Source organism: Hevea brasiliensis, chromosome 16 (assembly GCF_030052815.1).
Source record: "Hevea brasiliensis isolate MT/VB/25A 57/8 chromosome 16, ASM3005281v1, whole genome shotgun sequence".
Lineage (NCBI taxonomy): Eukaryota > Viridiplantae > Streptophyta > Magnoliopsida > Malpighiales > Euphorbiaceae > Hevea > Hevea brasiliensis.
In genome coordinates this window covers 3,141,116-3,160,568 of record NC_079508.1, presented here as the reverse complement: position 1 = coordinate 3,160,568, position 19,453 = coordinate 3,141,116, and the positions used below count along the sequence as shown (strand labels likewise).

Genomic DNA, 19,453 nt, shown 5'->3' with positions numbered 1-19,453 from the left:
AAAATTAAACCAACGCGACATTAGATGAACCAGAACCAGAACCTAGAACCTCTTGGTTCTCAGTTCAAGGAACTTAACATTCGCTAGTTTTATGCAAACATAACACAGCTATTCCATTTTCAACAAGCATAACTTCTTAAGTTCCAAGAATCATCCTAAAATCAAATATCATCGGCTACAATGATTTGAGAACCAAAAAAAATATTCCCCTAAATGTTTGAAGATATATAATTTAAAAAAAAAAGTTGTTCTGTGTACACATAAATCATAAATTTAAGCCCAAATGAACACCTTTTCTTTTTCTTGTTATCGTTTTGCCTTCCAACTGCCAGAGATATATGAAAAAAAAAGGTGAGAGATCAAGCAGAAGGTTGGAGGAAACTGCCTCCGCTAATGGCTCTCGTCCATAGGCTCATTTCGATCACACGACTGGGTTGTTAAATTCTCATCATCTTGCCTTGATTCCTCAGACACCTTGGAAACTGAATCTTCAAGTGCCTCTAAAAAAGATAAAACTGTGAACTTGTCTGCAACACATCAGGGTAAAACATAACATTAGTCACGGTACCATTCATTCTTTTTTCTTTTCTTTTCCTTTTTTTTTTTTTTTGAAAGAAAACATTCACTCATTGATAAATAGGTAAATGACCAAATAAATCTGAAACTCGAAATATACAACTATGATTCTTACTCTCCTTTTTTTTTTTTCTAATTTCTTGAAATATTATTCATGGTTTTTCTAATTTCTTGAAATATGATTCATGGTGAGACTATAGCCAGTACTAATTTATAAGATCCATACCACCATTGGCCCCTCTCCAAACTTGCCTCCAAGATTCAATAATTTAACAAGGCAACAAAGAGTAGGCTCACCATCATCTGGATATAAGAGAGTTGGATGGAAGCGAGAGAGATTGTTGGCAGGAGACTTGTGGGATTTTGTGCATAATATTTCGGTTGTTTTGAGTTTTGATTGAAGGAGTTGGGTTTCTTTTGGGGTCCAAATTTCTATTTGAGAAAAGAAAGAGAAGAAAGATGAGGAAGGGATCCACAAAACATGCAACTTAACAACAAATTAATGTAGGTTACCATCACATGATCAATTTGGGCTAAATTATGCCAAAGTTAAAACCTTAGGAAACCAACTGACTGCAAATGAACATTAGAAGCTAAGGTTCAAGACGCTGCTTCACGCGGGCAGTCTCTGGCTTTTTCCTAAGCTATAAGAATTAAGTAATCAAGGTTGAGACTTATGGGTAAGGCGAGCATTTGGAGGATGCAAAGGAGCTGTTCAGTGAAATGCTTCAAAGGGATTACCACTCAAATTGGTTGCTGATGATTCCTCAAGATTGACTAACATAACCCCCCCAACCTTCCTCTTTGCAAAACCTCCCTCGTCAACCCTCGTCCTCCTCACATCATAACCTTTGCCATGCCCAAAACACTAGACAAACCCACCTCCCCTATACACAGAGTATATACTTTGAGAACTTCCGCTCAGGTAGGGATGCCAATTCATTATGGCGCTCTCTTTCTTAGTTGGGCAGAATAGATGAAATTTACATCCCTAACAAGCTCAGTTGCAGGGGCAGACGTTTTGGATTTATCCGCTCATCATCGGAAGGTTTTTATAGACTTTTGAATGCGATTAATGGTATATGGATTGGTTCATACAAGTTGCAGGCTTTTTGTGTGAAGATATGGTAGAGATAAAGCTAAGAAGGGGAAGGGAAAGGTTAATGAAACAAAGGAGAACAGACAGCCTCCTCCATCCTATGAAGATGTCCAAAATAATATGGTAAATAAAGTCAGATCTGAGAAAGGAGTTGTGAAACCTTTTGAAATCTGCCATGGAAGTCAGTGGGATAGGGACACTTTCTCAAAGTCATATCATGAGTGGTCAATATACTTCGTCAGAAGTTATTAAAAATGAGAATATGGACTAGTTAGACAGATGTGCGGTGGCTACAGTATTGAACATTCATACAATCTCTAACCTAGAACAGTACATGATTAAGGAGGGTGTTTTTCCAATCTCAGTGATACCAATGGGAGGTGATGCTGTTCTTTTAGTTTTCGAAGATACAGAGTCTATGAGAAGCTTCATTGAATCTTTGTTACTTAGTGAGTGGTTCTCGAATGTTAACCCTTGGAATGAGGTGTTTACTTCTCAGAAAAGGCTTAGTACGGTTAAGAATGTTTGGGGTTCCACTGAATTTATGGTCTAAGCACTTTTTTAGATGGATTGGTGTGGTACCTTTATCTCTATGGATCCTCTTACACAAAAGAAATCACAATTGAGTTTTGCTAGAATTTTATTATTAACTGATTCTTCATCTGCTGGGGCCAAAACCATTGCTGTAGGTGCCGAGAAAACTAGGTTTCATGTTCTCATGTTTGAGGAGTGTTGTGGTAACCATGGTTTTATTAGGTCTTCTTCTTATGGGAACGGCTTTAAGAAGCACAGAGCTGATGTGGAGAATAGTTGTGATGAGGAAGCTAGTAGCAGTTCTGATGAGGAAGCTAGTATGTCCAGTGCGATTGGCTTGTCAAATGCTTATCAAGAAGATGAAGATGATGTATCACCTCCTTCCCTAAGCCAACAGACTCCATGTGACCATTCATCGCATCTTGAAAGATGCCCATTATAGCCTCTCCCATTGGTGGTGGTGAAACACGAGATAGCCACCCATGCAGCCGCCAGCTTTTGATAAATAAGGATTGGGGATTTTCTACTCATCATTGTTCCAACAACATTGGGAATAGGTGCTGCAATTTTGAATTAGAAATGCTTTCTTTGATGCCCACACCTATCCATGTGTCTGCTCTCAACCTTGAAGAAATTGAAAATACATAAGTACTGCTGACCTGCACTCTCCCACGAGGACAATTTTGTTCCATCTGTGGCTCTATCTAGGCCACGTTCAACATCTGGGCCTATCCTTGAGGACCCTGTTCAAGACTCTTCTCCAACCAGCCCAAGATCAACAGTAATCTTCCTCCCTCCCACCTTAAGGCTTCAAGGCTTATCAAATGGTGAACCAAGGCCCATAGACCCTCGGTCGATATTTTGGATCTCCATCCAAAGCTGCATCATGGTGGCAAAGAACGCAGTAAGGGAATGTCCAAATAGTCTTTCATAGCCTCAGATGGTGAGATCAAAAGGATGAACAACATCCTTCAGGAAGCTTCTCACGTCTGCATGCCTACTCGGTTAGAATCAGAAGCTGTCAATGCACATACGTCTCTTGCTCCAGAAACTGAAGCAACCCTTACCATTCAAGCTGGAAAAGATCTTGGTTTTATTTATGAAGGGGAAGAAAGCCTCTTTGTTAAGCATCTGACTTGGCAAATTAACAATGATATTTCTTTATATGAACAGGAAGATTGAGGGCATTTATCGTTCAGAAGAATTTATTGCATGGTTTTTTTATTTTCTTGGCTCTCATGGTGGGTGCGGCAATTGTGTTTATGTCCCATGTGTTGGATCAGCCTTGTTTTAATTGTTATATTCAAGTTTGTTTTGTGGATCTGTTGCATTGACGGTTGGATTTGATCATTGGCTTCTGCCCCCATCTGTCTATGCTTCGGGGCTGTCTGGCACTCTAATGCGTTGTGGATTGATAAGTGGCTGCCTCTCTCTCAAGCTATGGTCCTGCTTCAGCTTAAATTTCTGTTGTTTAGCTTATGGCACCTTGCTAATTGCAATAGGTGATTTTTGTGCCATTTGCCAAGAAAAGATTCATGCTCTAATTTTGTTGCTGATGTCTATGGGATTGTCATAAGAGTGCTTGTGGTCCTTTGGTTTGGTGGTGGTGGTGATTATTGATTTTGGTCCTAATTTCCTTCAGTTGTTGGTTGCTTCATTCCATTGGTTCTCACACAAATTTCTATCGGATGCAGGTTTTTTTTTTTAGCTTGCTTTATTCATTTTTAGTTTGGGTTTTAGTTGCTGCTTGTTTGGGTAATGCTCTATTTTTGGCCTTCAGCATCGCTGCACCATTCAAGTTTGATCTGCCACAATTTGCTTGCTGCTACGTTCTCTTCTATTGGTGTTGGTTTTATCTAGCTCTGATTTGTTTGCTAATATTTAGGTTGTATACTTGGTCTCTTGACTTGGATGTATTTCCGATTCAGGCTTTGATGTCAGTTCTAGGGATTTTCACTTAGCATGCAACTTTCTAGATAGGTTGTATAGGGGATGGACTATCAGTCTGGATTTAAGCTAGGGATACCCATGCTAAGTTTTTCCTGATTTTAATATTATTATAAAAATCTTTGCTTACCAAAAAAAAAAAATGAACATTAGAAGCTAAATTGACACTCTGATATAACCTTAAAAGCTTTGTGGAGACAAAACTATTAGCCTAAAACTTTTGAATGGACTAAAAAGGAGAACTATTTTCACAAGAACTCAAATCTTTTAAATGACAGAAAAGGACAATTACTTTTAATCTATGGAGACAGGAGAGCTCTAAAATGTAGATGAGTTGTTTTGACAATTTTATATTAGTTTTATACATTGATGTCAACATATAATTATGTAACCTCTCAAAGTGGCTGTCAAACCCACTTCAAGTTGATGTCTCCATAAAGCAGATATTTTTTTTGCCACCATTATATCAACGCCAACTTGAAGTAAACATCCCTACAAATTGTGAAATTAACCTAAGATTCAATGACTAGTAATTGCACATATTTCTATTAGCTAGATAATTTTACCATTTCAATATGAATTCATAACTTGTAATATATTCCTAAATCAATAAAAATTCATATTTAATAAATCCTAATATATTCCTAAGTCCATAAAAATTCATATTTGAAGAATAATATCAATTTAAATATAATTTATTAACTACACTAGTATTTATATATATTGTCCAAATTTCTAAAACCATAATCTTGTTACAATTTACAAGTACATGCTGCCTCTAGATCAATTGCCTAAATTCTAAAGCTATATACCAATGCATACGTACCATATAAAACCTGTCCTAGAGTCTACTTTCAACTGTCCAGTATAAATCTGAAATTTTTCTCTTAAATAATACGTGATGAATTTCTTAATATCCTTAATTTTTTATAAATATTATTTAAAATTTAGACTGAAAATATTTCAATTTACTATCATCAATAAATTAACTTTAAAAGTTACCCATATAATGAAGCATCCAAATACTGGTTATTCATAAAGCAACGATAGAATGTTATCCTGGTGGATATGGTTAGGGGCAAATCTAGACTTGAAACTTTGAATGGACCTATGTAAAATACATAACATACTTCTGTATACAACTAAAAACTTTAGAAACAGATTTTTTTTTAAAAAAATGGCGTAAATTTCTATAAGTTTTAGCATTAAAAAAAATGACATTTTATCATTGTCTAGAAAATATGCTATTGACTTAAAAGATAAGACTAATAGTTATTTTTTTTCCTTCCTCTTTTTCTTTTACTTTTTTTTTTTCTTCTTTTGGTTAAACCGTTTCATTTTAGCTATCATATTGTTTCAAGGGCCAATTTTATCACCAAGCAAACAAACCTACCTAAAGCTTACAAGACCTATCATGATAAGAATACATGAAAGACCATATCAGCAGAATACCAAAAGCTAAGAAAGGAACGTCAAAAGCTAGAGATTTTTGAATTTCAGATCACTCACATTTACTAGGGTCTATCCCAAATTGAGACAAATCTATCTGTCCAGTTCGAAGTACCTACAAACAAGGTAAGGGTTACACTAGTAAATTGGTTGGCGGTACATCTAAGATAAGAAATAAAAGGGCAGGAGTCCATTTTCTCACATGAGTAAAAGAATCCACTTGTTGACGGAAAGGTGGGCTCTGCAGCAACTCCAAAATATCCTCTGGAGTCCACTGACCCTGCACCATTAATTTTCTCACTAACACAGCAATAAAAAATACAAGGGGTAATCTCAAACAGAAGACTATTTTATACCTCAGGCAAGTATGAAGCTAGTCTTTCTTCCAATGGCAATGTGTTGATCAATGGCATTATTAAATCAGGCTTCAGTATATCCCCTAATCCCAAGCCTATCACAACCAAAGAAAACATAATACTTGCATCAGAACAGATGAGGTAATGTATGCAGTGCCATTTACAACATAGTGTGCCAAATTCCTGATCTGACAAGAAGTAATTAAATAATATCTTCTTTCACCAATCAAAAGTTGCAAGTCCTTCAGTTTCAATATAACTTGACTAAATTTCTTAGACTACTGACACAAGTGTAACAGCAGAAAACTTTGGTCAGTAAAACAATATCTTTTAATGTTCACCCTATATGTAGCTAGTAAAAGTTCAATGCCACAGGCATGTACAAGTACTGACTACTGAAGACGCGTGAAGCCTAGGCATAAAGCAATGGTGCACGCCCAAGAGGCACGCATCTTTGAAATAAGGTTCTTTTTATGCCAACATTTTTTTCATTTTGCCTTTCTTACCACAAATCAAGACTTGCTCCAATCATCAACATAGTTATTAACGTAATAAGGTTAATTATGTTAAAAACAAAGTTAACCAAGAAAAAGCCATAAAACTTAAAATTTATAACAATTTACATGAGAAAGAAATAAAATGCAAGATAAGAAAAAAAAAAGGCTTAAAAGTTAAGACATGCTGAATACAAATTTATTTTGGCTATCATACCAAGGTTTAAACTGTTTAAAACTTCCACAGACGATATGCAAAGAAATCAAGTAAAAATAATCAAATCAAGTAAATTTGAAGCATATTATTTTATCTCTAAACTGAATGCATATTGTTATATATTTTGTACTTGCAGAATATACTCAATCATTAAGCCACAATTGGATCAATATTTTATCACACCACAAGGAGGTCATATTTTATTGCCTCTTCTTCTTTTTGACCCTTTGGATGCTCTCTGATCTTCTAGAAATTTCAGCTTTTATAACAGTGCAAGGTAAAAACTGTGCCTCATGCACCACACCATAAAACTAAAATTCAATCACATAATCTAACGGCTAAATAAGACGTGTTTTTGCTTCACCCAATTTTCCAGAGCTAGATGTATGCATAGGTGAATAAACTCAGCTAGATGGCAGTTCACCCTTGGCTCCTTGTGCCTCAGGCACACTTCAAACCACTTTCATAAGCACCAAAACTCTAGTTTCAAACTAATGTGATGTCCGGTATTACTTACTCGAGAGATCTAGAACAAGAGACTTCTTTTAAGTACTAAAAAAAGAATAAAAACAATTGTGCAGTTTTAAACAAAAACAATAACTCATAATACCCTTTGAATCAAAACTATACAATATATTCAATAGGTGAAACAATGACAAATACAAGATCAATCAAAATACAATTGTCATCATATACTGTAAAATGATAATTACCTCCATCTGGATCTCCAGCACTACCTGCACCTGTGTATCATCATCATAACAAACCAGTCAGCTCAAACCAACATAATAAGAAAGGGGGTGAGAGAAGGAGGGAAAATAGGGGCAGGAGTTTGAATACATGTTTTGAGTAGAAATACCTCCATGCCCAATATCACTCAAGATTCTTTGTAGGTCTTCCAATTTCACCGGTCCTGATGAAGAGCTTACATCACTAATTACTTTCGCACCTAAATTGGGTACAATTAAGTTACCTTCCCTGAAAATTATGAAATAAATACATGATCAGAATGACAAGATAAGTGCCAACAAATATCTTGAAAATATCAATTTCTTCTACAGGTGTCCATCAGTCACTTCAGTCAGTTATTGCATAAATTTTAGACCCACCAAATTTGTAAACTTATTAGCAAACTAAACCAAATATCATCGACAACCAAAAAACATTGAACCAACAAATTTGTTTGGTTATATCAGCGTCTTCAGCTTTTTCCATAACTACTCCAATTTACTCGTATAGGGATAATTTTAAAACACTCAAATCTTCAAAAGTCCAATTGTGTGTGTGTGTGTGTGTGTGATGTGTGTGTGAGAGAGAGAGAGAGAGAGAGAGAGAGATCCAAAATCCAAATCAAGCTAAAATTGATTAAAAGCATTAAAACTAAAGGTGTGCAATGATTTGGATAAAGGATAAAATATAAATGCCCATACAACATCCTATTTGTATATATTTCTCAAGTCTCAACTATATTCAAGTCTCAACTATATTTCAGCCCAAAACAGTTACAGAACTTTATAGTTCATACAACAAAATAATTTTTCATAAACAATGTTTCAGAAGTAAAATTCTCTTATATTATGCCTAGAAAGATAAATTTCAAGTTGTTTGGGAGACAGATCTAATGCTTGATTCAAAAGAAATGAACAGTATTTTAATACCCTTTCTTTATAGACTCTTCATGATGACCTCCAAGGGGAGGTAACCCTATGATACTTTAATTTTCATTTTTCATGCCAGAGAAAGTGAATTGCTGATGCAGACTAAATATTAGCCCTGAAATACTTGGACTTCGCTGTACAGATCCCTTTTATTCATTTGATTTTTTAAGGATCGTCAATCAGGGACAGATCCAGTTTTTTTTTAATAATTTATTTTTTTTAATATTTTTTCTATGTAAAATCCTAACTTTGCCCCATATTTGAAGGTATTAATTTGCCCCCACTCTCAAAGATGCTCCTCATAAATTTTCTTTCTTTAAATAATTCTCTATTGTTCCCATAAAGTTTGGATTATTCATATTTTAGATGTCTAAAATTAATAAATTTTATATTAATTGAAATAAACCTATTAGTTGAATGCATATATGAGTAATAATGAGTATTTATATGTCTATATATTGCCCTCACAAGCAAGAATTTTTGGATCTGTCCCTGCCATCAACTACAATAAAGTATCCATTTTTCTTAAATTTTAAAGAAATTCTTCAAAAAAAGCCAAGCATTGAAAAACCTGTAAGTAATTTTGGAGAAAAGTTGCACATTCAATTAACTAAAATGAAATTCTTAATAACTAAATTTTCAAGCCCCTTTAAATACTAACTGAACTGAACCAAATTACTTAGAAACCACATCTAACTTGACATATTTTGTTTCAGCTACACAAGTTATTAATAAAAAAATATAATTTGCAAATTAATACATGTTCATTTATATAAATTTAATTAAGAATTATAAATACATATTACATATTAATAACTTAAATATTGTTAACGGAAAGTCATAATTCATATAAAAATCATAGAAAATAGGTTAATTAGACTATTTCAACTACAATTTTCAACTAACCAAAACCAAACAGATAACAGAAAACCAAAACTTTTACAAAATACAAATCAAACCAAACCGAAACAATAAAATTCAATACCAAAATAATGTTATTTAATCAATTCAATGCAATTAAAATTTTTTGGTTAGAGGCTTATGTTCTGTTCACCCCTATTTGCAGATTATTCTAGTTTGCATTTGATTTATGCATACCATACAAAATTAAGAACATAATAGATAAGAATATAATAAAATCAAAAAGAAAATGGAAGATAAAATAGGAACATTCTCACCTTATAAATCTTACAGATTGTTTGGATTGGGGTTTTTGGTGGTACAATAAGGTCTTTAGGCCTTCTTTTTTAGGGTTTAACATTAACCTCCCAAAATCTCCCAATTTTTCAACCCACCAAACCGGTGGGTTGAGGAAAATATGTTTCCAGGCATCTTTAATTTTTATTTTTTACTTTCTACTTCGCCCATCACTTATTTTTATAGTTGTAAAAATATCCTAAACTCTTTAAACCTAAAATTTTATGCAGTTGTCTACCAATACCTCCCCTATGCTTTGCAACTTCCTTTCATTTTTGGCCATATAGAAAGGTATGTTTTGACCATTCAGGCACCATAACTATTCCCTCTTTTTCCTTTTCCAAGGTAGTTAAAAGAGTAAAGCGTACTCAAAGCAATGCATAACCCAATCGCTTAAAACGCAAAGCATGAAAAAAGTGCTCATTTCATTGAAGGAAGCACAAAATTATTAAAATACAAATAACTAATAACATAATATGCAAAGAAAATACATTCCTCTACATAAAATTTAAACCCTTAAGAAATCATCAAACATCCAAAAGTTTCTAGCATTCAAATTCATATTAATAACCTAGAGATTATCAATAGATTTCCATCAAAGTCTTCAACACTTTCATCCTCATCTCCAAAATAAGATACATTTCCATCAAAATCTTCAGTTTGCCCTTCGCGCTTTTTTTTTTTTTCCTCATTGCGCTTTAAGCGCAAAAAGCCCACTCTTCACTAAATGCGCTTTGCTTTGCATAGCGCTTTCCTATTTGTCATTGCGCTTTTGCTCTTTAGAGAGCACTTTTCACTGCACTATATATATATATATATATATATATATATATATATATATATATATATATATATATCTTTAAATTGGTATTAATTATTAAAGTAACTTTTGGGATAAAAATATATATAAAAATAATTACAAAAAAAAACCACAGAAAAGGCGACACCTTCCCTAACTCTAAGAAAAAATCAAAACATGAAACCTATATAAAATAATTAAAATATTGATATAAGTCTCTAGGATTTCCTGCTGTAGGTATTTTTGTAATATTCATATAAAAACAAAATATTAATTATTAAAGTAACCAATATTGTACATTACCTTCAAACCAAACAAGGTAAGAATTTTTTGTTATTATTTTTACTACTGCCTTGCACCATTTGGTTGATTTGGTTCCTTTCCACTACTATAGTCTAGACTATAACATTTTTTAAGTGTTGGCTCCTGCAATTGTAAATTTGATCAAAGTTCATGCCTTTTTGGTCATTGACCCAAATCCTAAAACTCTTGAATATTAACAATGGGAATATTTTAAATGGATCAACCAGCACACAGTTGTCAAGAGATCAATCCTACACATGATGAAGCCATTATTACAGTCTCAAAGACCATCTCAGAATCAAACTATCATGCTTTGCTTTAAAATTTGTTCCTCTTCTCCAAAAAAAAAAAAAAAAAATTGTACACCCTGATAATATTATTTATCTATATATTCAAGTATTCAAACTGCATTCAAGTGAACACAAAACATAAAGTTAAAAATATCATTACAGGACCGAGCATAACAAATTGAGAAGAAAATTTCACCAATGAAACTAATTACTATTGTTATTTTTGTTGTGGGTTTGGTGAAAGGGTTCTTATCTCAAACAGGACTTTTGTGGTAAATAATATACCTTGATGAGATATCATCTTCAACCATGTCTTCAGAAACTTGTAAAGGAGCTGAAGCATCAGGCTCTTCATCACCAAGATCTGCCAAACAAAAATACTTTTTAGTTTTCTTCTTTACCAGATAAGTAAAGAAATTCATTAACATACACCCAGGGAGAACAAGTTCAATGAATTTACATACAAAAATAACAGGTAATTTATAATGAAGGAAATCGCAAAATCTACAACACTTCATCAACAAAATGGTGCCTACTACACCAAAATCTGAAAATCCTAATCCAACAATGTTTGAATGCACAGAAGGGCAAGTCCTCCCAGGCTCTCTCTGAAAAGCAATTTTGTTTCTTTCCCTCCAGCTAACAAAAAAATAGTGAGAAGGAACATATCAAAATCATTCTATTCCCTCAACCAATCTTGCCTGCACCCAGAAATTTCTCAAGAACAAAAATAAGTAAATACCATCAACAATACAATATAACATCAAAAATGATTTCACTAATGAGTGAATAATAAGGTTATGAGCCACAACATTAGGTTATAGTCCAGTCATTCGAAGTTACATTAACAAAATTAATTAACAAAAGAAGAAGAAGAGCGAGAGCGGAAATTATTTATGGAAGTACAAAGGACCAACCAAGAGGTAAGAAGACAAACATCAACAAAAAGGTAATATATCCCCTTTTAATTGGGAATGAACACATGCTAATGTGAGGATGCTTTGATATGAAATTAGGAATAGAATGAACAAACACTTCTATGTAATGCATTGATTTATAAATTATGAATTAGTTTATGCATAGACTATTTGAAGCAACATGGTGAAGAGCAGCACCATTAGTTTTAAATGAACGTCAAAACAAGACATCCAAAATGACATTAGTTTTTTTAATGAGAAAAGCTAAAAATTAGAACACAACATAAAAATTACCTAATGGTTGATTTATATAATAGTTGACAGAGTTACACAACTGCTCGTCATCTTCAGCTTTAGGCTCCTGTAAACATGGTCAATTATGACCTCCAAAATAATGAAACAAATGACAGAATCAAGGACACAAATAAAATGGTGAAAAGGAATAAAATTGAGCTTACCTGCATCCAAAAGAAAAACTTCCGATCATCAGTATTGAACTTCAAGATGTAAACCCTTCCTGATGCCTGATTAACCTGAGTAATCCAAAAATTATAATATTAAAACATTTATGGAAATCAAATATTACCCAACTTACAAATGTTGAAATTCTGAAGATGAAGATAGTGTACCTTCTCAAAAACCGCCTCATCAGGGAATATAATTTGATCCTATGAATCAAGTGTCAAGGAAAAAGCCAGAATATTCTAACCTTAAAAGGAAATACAGAAGGAACAAATGATGGCAGAGAGGAAAGGAACTGCACATGCACAAAAAATAATTGGTGGGAAAGATCTACATAAAAGCAAGAAAATTGCAAACAGAAGCATAAAAAGAAACACAGCACATAATGCTAGTTGGTGCATTCAGAAAAATTAGGACAAATCATTTGTGAGACAGTGAAATGATTTACATTTGCAACTCAAATAATAGAAAATAAAAAATAAAAAAAAGACCTTTAAAGACACTACTAAAGGATATGAATCAGTAACTCCACTTATGACCAACCAATAAAATGTAATATATCTCATCATCGTCTGGATGTTATATAAAACACATTCCAAATCAATTAGGTTGATATTACATGCTTGTGAAGCTGCCATAAATTCGATTTTAGACCAATTGACAAATATTGACTAAACACCAAAAAGCAACACCACGCAAGATAGAATAGCATGCACAATGTATAAGGCAAATATCTCAAAACATAGCCCCTTACTCTTACCAAGTTCAAGAAAGGTAAAGGTCTCTTCAAGAAAGTTAAAGGTCTCTCACCCTACAAACACGCTCGCAGAGTACAAACAAAGAAAAGTAAAGGAAAAGATATATAAAGGGAAAAATTGGAAAGAAATATTTGATCCTAAAATTGGGACTACAAAAATCACTAGTATTGTTACTAACTGATCCTGGCAAATATAACAACCAGAAAGTCAAGTGTTGTTGTGCAAAATACCTTTAGTTCCATTAAAACACTAGCAACGATTGTGTCCAAGACTACACAAGCACATCCAAACTATGTGCAGCCACCTTTTGATGCCAACACACTGACAACCCCCATAAACCATATTCTTTTACGGATCAATATTAATATGCAAATTCATGGAAGATAATGATCCTGAAAATACTCATGATTGAATCAAATAAAAAAATATTTCTAAGCATTTTAGTGTGAGGAACAAAGAAAAAGTTAGGATAAATTCTAGCTTAGTAATGCTTAATTCTCCAACATTTGCCAGTTACTTATTAAAATCTATTGATGACGCAGCGAAAGAGCTTATGACAATTAGATCTCAATAATTAGGGTTAAACTAGGGTGGTTTACAGTTGGAACAAGGAAAAGATAATTACGGAAACTCTTGATAAAATTTTGAACTGTTGATATGCCTACCACTAACCTTATTATAATACTTAGGACAAATCCTATAGAGAGACTAAAACTAATCCTACTTAATAAAGACTTAATGGACAAGAATCCTAAATAAAGAAGGAAAAGAAAACTAAATAAAATTCATAAATGAATAGAAAAATAAGTAAAATTGAAAACCGAATAAAATCCAAAACTAAATAGGACTTCAAATGCTCCAGCATCAATTGAGAAACATAAAAGTTGAAAAGTCACCCTTATCTACCATGATCCAAATGCGCTCTTTCTTTGGTTAGCTAAACTAACACTATGGTAGCTCCACAAGCTAGTTGCTCAGTTATGATACATTTGTTTCGAGATTAAAAAATAGGAGATTAACTGATATAAGGGTAATTTTTAAGAGTGTAACAACTAAAGGGACAAAAAAAAAGGAAAAAACAATTAAACAAGTAACAATTATGAGTTTTTGTTACAAGGTTAAACAAACAAAGTTGATATTTACAAATATTTAAAGGAGTAAAAATTATGTGAACTTGGTACAAAGTTATAAAAACAATGTTAATTTATAATTATTTGTCTATTTTATTATTTAACAATATAATTTATAATTATTCTTGTTTATTTTATTATTTAACACTATATAATTTATCTAAAGAGTAATAAATGTTGATGAAATAAAATAAAAATAAACTTTGTTTGTCCCCCTCCACTCTTTCCCAACCTTTAGAGAAAAAAAAAAAAAAGAGGCTGACAGGGTTAACCGTTAACCCCCTTTCCCAGCAATGAAGTACCACAAGTCAATGTCAAAATTATAGCAATTAATGAGAGGTTTTCCTTTTTTTTCTATTATGCTTATTATTAGCAATGAAAACAAAGAGATTAAACATAATTGTATGGAAAATATATAAAATAACTAGGATACAATTTGTATAGAGATTAAACAAAGAGCCAATACAATTTAACCCCCAAAGATTCTTTAGACAACTAAAAATAATGCAATTATGTTTTCAGCCAATGCATTTAACTACAGAACAATCTATTGACACTTGACAGGAACACAAAAATATATATAATAACTAGGATACATCTTCAACAACATTCCGACTACGATCAAGCCACTGAAAATGGACTAATCCCTCTTCGCCCTGGCAAATTTTCAATTTTGCAAATGCAATTAATAATTCTCTGTGTGTGTGTGTGCGTGTGTGTGTGTGTGTGCGTGTGTGTGTGTGTGTATATATATATATATATTGACTTTAACATTATTAATGTTGACAGAGAATTGGAAAATTTTACTTGAGGCATAAATTCCAAGTCAAAGAAATGGCAGGATATATAATGTACCCTTGTTATGCGAATAAGTCCTTTTCGTGCATCAGGGACAACCTTTTTACCCTCAAAAAACATTTTGCCTGAACGAAACTCCAACATTTTTTTTTCCTGCAAATAAATGTAACTAGAATTGTAACAATTTATTAATACCACAAAATCACAGCACACATACACACGTAAATGCACCTAAATATGACTAATCCTTAAGTATTTAGCTTTATTTTCTCTTTTTCTTCAATCTTTGTTTTGGCTATGTTGCTAAACTCAGGTATAAGCGAGTGGGCGCATGTTTAAGCATCTAACCAGCCAAAAAATAAATCTTTAGGAAAGGGCTTTACCTAAAAGGGTCCAATAGTTGCTTTGCGTTGTATTTGGGCATTAATTTGTTTTCGTTCTCTAAAATTCAGCAGTAATTCTCAGACCCACCAACCCCTATGTTTCTTCACTATAATAGTGAAGTAATAATTTGGTTCCATTGCCTCAAATTCTACTAATACCAAACCCTAAGTTTGTTTTGGATATGAATTTGCTGCAAATGAAGCTCTAATTTTTCGAGTAGAATTGTAATTTGAACTTAATCAATACATTATAATTCTAATTTTTCCAATTAGAATTGTAAAGGAAGATCGAAGAAAGGGAAATCAAGTAAGAAGAATGGAGAGAAAACGAGGGATCATACCTGTGTGCAAGATAGAGCTGCGCAGTGTGGTTTCCTTGCCAAAAGGCAGTTTTTGTTATTAGGATAGACAGGATTCTTCCTTCAAATCGGCAGCTAGAATGTGAAATTGCCCCTTTCGTTTTTCATTCGATTTAGTTTTAAGTGAATGACCCGTAGGTGCAAAGAGGGAAACTTATAAGTTAAATTACAATTAAGTCCTTAATATTTAATAAAACCCACAAATCAGTCCTTAAATTGCAATAGGGCTTGATGTGGGTGGAACTAATTGAAGTAGTAAAAGCAAAGGGAAAGTAGTGGAAGCAAGGGTAAAGAAAATTTGCACTTTGGTGAATGGAGGATTGTGATCAATGACTGGGTACTATGGAATTGATAATTGCGTTCTTATTTTCTCTCCTTTCTCTTTTTATTTTTTCCTCTCCCTTCGTTATTCTAAGGTGAGAAAGATGAGTATTTATAGTGGCACGATTGTAATATCTTTAAGTTCTCAAGGGTATTTTTGTGAACACGAAATATCAAGTTTGTTGTCCAGCCACTTGCAAAACACAGGTTCAGAAAAAATCAACACTTTTGATGCTTTTGTGTAACTTAGTTTTGAAAGGGCAGAAACAAAGTTTTATTCATTAACCAAACAGCTAGCAAAATTGCTTTTCGTCCCAAACCAGGGTTTTAGTCATTACACCGCAATCTCAAACGAGCTCTAAGTCCTCCTATTAAGTTTTGGCCCAATTTACCATTAACTAGAGAATTAACACATAGCTATAAATAATTTTAATATGTACTAGAGTTTCTCTTTGGCAACTCTATCTAAATTACTCAACTGTAAAGCATAGCCCAAAAATAATCAAACATCAATGTAAAAGAAGGATGAAAATAATCAAACATAAATTAAAAACATAAAACCCATCCCAAAAATAAAATTAATAATCAATATATGCAAGCCAAAACTGCATGTTTAACAACAAAATCAAGGCATAGTTAAGAACAAAGATGCTTAAATATGGAACTTGACAATCACATAATCAATGATAATGATACTAGAAAACATAATATCATCATAAGTACAAAGTTTCCCAATTGAATACAACATGAAATCATTAATTTTACAGCCAATGTTGATGACAGCTCATATGTGACCAAACCAGAGAAGACTATGCAAACAGGAATATGTAAAATCTGCACATAAAATATAAAAATACAAGCATTGCTTTGTTCTTCTCAATCTTCATCTCAATAAGCCTAATAAGTTCAGTCCAATTATTCTTACCTTGCAAGTGACTACTCTAGAATTCTTACAACAAGCTCTATCTCACAGGAAAAAACATAAATAATTATGATTTATTATTTTAATATTGTGAAATATTGTGAAAATTTGAGAATTTAATATATATATATATATATATTTTTTTTTTTCCTCAAATCTGTATACTTGTTTGACTTTGTCATTTGATGCTGATTTGTTGACTTGTTGCTGTAGATTTTTTTTTTATATATATATAATTGTTGTAGAATTATTGAATAAATTTATTGAATAATAAATGGACTTTCGATTTATGCTTAATCATTAAATTTGTCTTTGTTCTTTATTTTGTTGTGAGATTAGACTAAGTGATGGATGGAAGTTTGGATATTGTAACAGAGGATCGAGAAACGAAAGTAGATAGAAGCAACCAGTTAGAAGAATATGAGCAAAAGAGTTAGAAGAATATGAAAGCAATCTATGAGGATGGGCAAAAGGGTTGCATTATCATATTTGATAAGAGCAAAATTAGAAAAAGAAAAATATTTCTGTTTCAAATCGAGACTGTTCAATGTATAGGAAAAGATAAACCCCTGTTGATCATATAAAGCATTCCATTGTTCATCTCCTGGTCTACAGAATATGACCAATTGAAGGATACATTTGTAATTTAGCTTACGAATTTTCCAAATTGTTTTCTTTCAATCTTCAATCTATACATTACATGCTTTTACCTAAATATTACAATTTGTATTTTACAGTTTACAACAAAGAAATAAATTTAAACTTTGCAAAAAGAAAAAGCAATTGAAAGGCCTCAAGAGGCAAACAAGCTTTCATCAAATTTGTAAATTTAGAGAAAATGCCAAGCTCCACCAAATATCACAATGATATTTGGTAAATAAGGTGCAGAAACAATGGACATGGGTAACTGGTGAACAAGTTCTAGCCATTGTTATTAAGAGATCCTACTCCACTTTTGTCACTATTAAACTAACACTCCACAAACTAATGCATTAAGCAATATAACCAATAGGACTATTTAAGGTTACAGCAGACAAGATTGGGAAAGGATGGAAAACTGAAACTCTGAAGCGTACCTTTCAGACCAGAATCTTTAAGGCTTATATTGGTGACACTTCCTGCCTTATTGCAGAGGATGCCAAACCAATTGCAAGGTCTTTATGCAATTCATCAAACATAATTATTCCACCACTATAATTGTACTGTTCAATACAGGACAAAAACGAAGCACCAAATCATATTCTTTATGCATAATGGCAAACTAAATGCACAAAAAATTACTACTATCAATAGTGATTATAATTATAACAGCTGCTTTAACAACAGCAGCAACAACCCCGGAAATATTAGGATTCTCCCCCTCATTAGTCATTCTGGTACACGTACACCTGTTATGTACAGAGACTAAAGGCTCTGATAACTAAAATGAATGCAGAATGTGTCTAAAATTAAAATGGGAAAAAAAGGAGTTCTAACTTTTCTGTTTTCAACAAAAGATACAATTTATCTCCTCTAATCTTTTAAATTTAATTTTGTTAGTGAGATTTAAACCTAAAGTTGGCCCATTACTATAGCTCCCCTTTAATGTTTCTACATTTTCCAGTTAGCATGAACACTTCTATAAATGCAAGCTTATTAAAATTGCACAAAAGGGTGCTGAGGCAGAGGTAAACCTTATGCTTCTCTACAGATCCTAATTTTTGTAGCCTGGAATGCAATACCTGAGAGCAGCAAAAAACTAAATGATCTGAATGCAATCATTGAAAAAACCATAATCTTATTCAAAACACTACTTATTTACATTTTGAACACAAATTTCATAAGAAAAAAATAAATAAATAATCTGATGTACCCTAAAGCAAACTTTCAGTTGCACTGTCATGATCACAACCAACACCATGCTGGTAGTTAGCGACTATACTTATATAAAAGTGCCCTAAACTATAAGTACATCAAATTCCAATCAAATAACCTACAAATAAAAAGAAAACGATAATATTATGTCAAAATCATAAATATCAGGAAATTTTACCCAATAAGAAATCAGAAAGGCGATGGACATAATTCAATCATGTATTTGGATAACTAGAAAAAAAAAAATCAAAGCAATCTGCTAGACCCAAGTAACAAGACATCCCCAGAAAAACAAAAATTTAAGAATTTGTCCAATTACCTATGGAATCACCTACAAGGTTTTTCACCACAACACTATTCTCCAATCGCCACACCCCCAAACATACACAGAATTTGAACGATGAGCTTCGTGAAGGAATGCAACAGCTAGCTTGACAGCAAGACACTCGTTCAACAGAGGCGTCGCGTCTGGGAGTGATCGAAACTTTAACAAGCAAGGAGCGGCAATGAAGAACAGAGGAGCGTTTTAGGTTTGTTAAAGTTCACCCATCCTTAAAACTACGTAGTTTTATGTTAGCACTCTCATTTAAAACTTTTTTTTTCTATTTTATTTGTTATTTTAAAAAATTA

The 19,453-nt window shown here is 32.8% G+C and overlaps 1 protein-coding gene across 10 annotated transcripts; it reads right to left on the bottom strand.

Annotated features, from left to right (window-relative positions):
- Positions 1–87: 87 nt before the first annotated feature.
- Positions 88–19,367, bottom strand: LOC110663876 (26S proteasome regulatory subunit RPN13). 10 transcript variants are annotated; one of them, XM_058138523.1, is made up of 16 exons: positions 19,143–19,367; positions 18,643–18,690; positions 18,046–18,171; positions 15,709–15,820; positions 14,994–15,137; positions 14,783–14,842; positions 12,466–12,504; positions 12,295–12,369; positions 12,131–12,197; positions 11,205–11,283; positions 7,532–7,650; positions 7,386–7,415; positions 5,962–6,056; positions 5,808–5,885; positions 5,666–5,720; positions 88–527 (listed from the first exon to the last, which is right to left on the bottom strand). In XM_058138523.1, exons 5-16 carry the CDS (start codon positions 15,126–15,128, stop codon positions 391–393), a joined length of 969 nt encoding a protein of 322 aa, XP_057994506.1. In that variant the 5' UTR covers positions 15,129–15,137; positions 15,709–15,820; positions 18,046–18,171; positions 18,643–18,690; positions 19,143–19,367; the 3' UTR covers positions 88–390. The 10 variants fall into 10 exon arrangements, with proteins under 10 accessions (XP_057994506.1, XP_057994508.1, XP_021679039.2 ...); XM_058138525.1 differs by having other exon boundaries at positions 15,709–15,801; XM_021823347.2 differs by having other exon boundaries at positions 15,042–15,137; positions 19,143–19,366.
- Between the last annotated feature and the right edge of the window lie 86 nt (positions 19,368–19,453).

Coding starts and splice junctions, on each gene's coding strand:
- LOC110663876 (XM_058138523.1), bottom strand. CDS start 15,128: ATGTTGGAGTTTCGTTCAGGCAAAATGTTTTTTGAGGGTAAAAAGGTT. Junction 11,284..12,130: donor TTATATAAATCAACCATTAG/GTAATTTTTATG, acceptor TTTGTTTGGCAG/ATCTTGGTGATGAAGAGCCT. Junction 6,057..7,385: donor TGCTGGAGATCCAGATGGAG/GTAATTATCATT, acceptor TGGTTGTGATAG/GCTTGGGATTAGGGGATATA.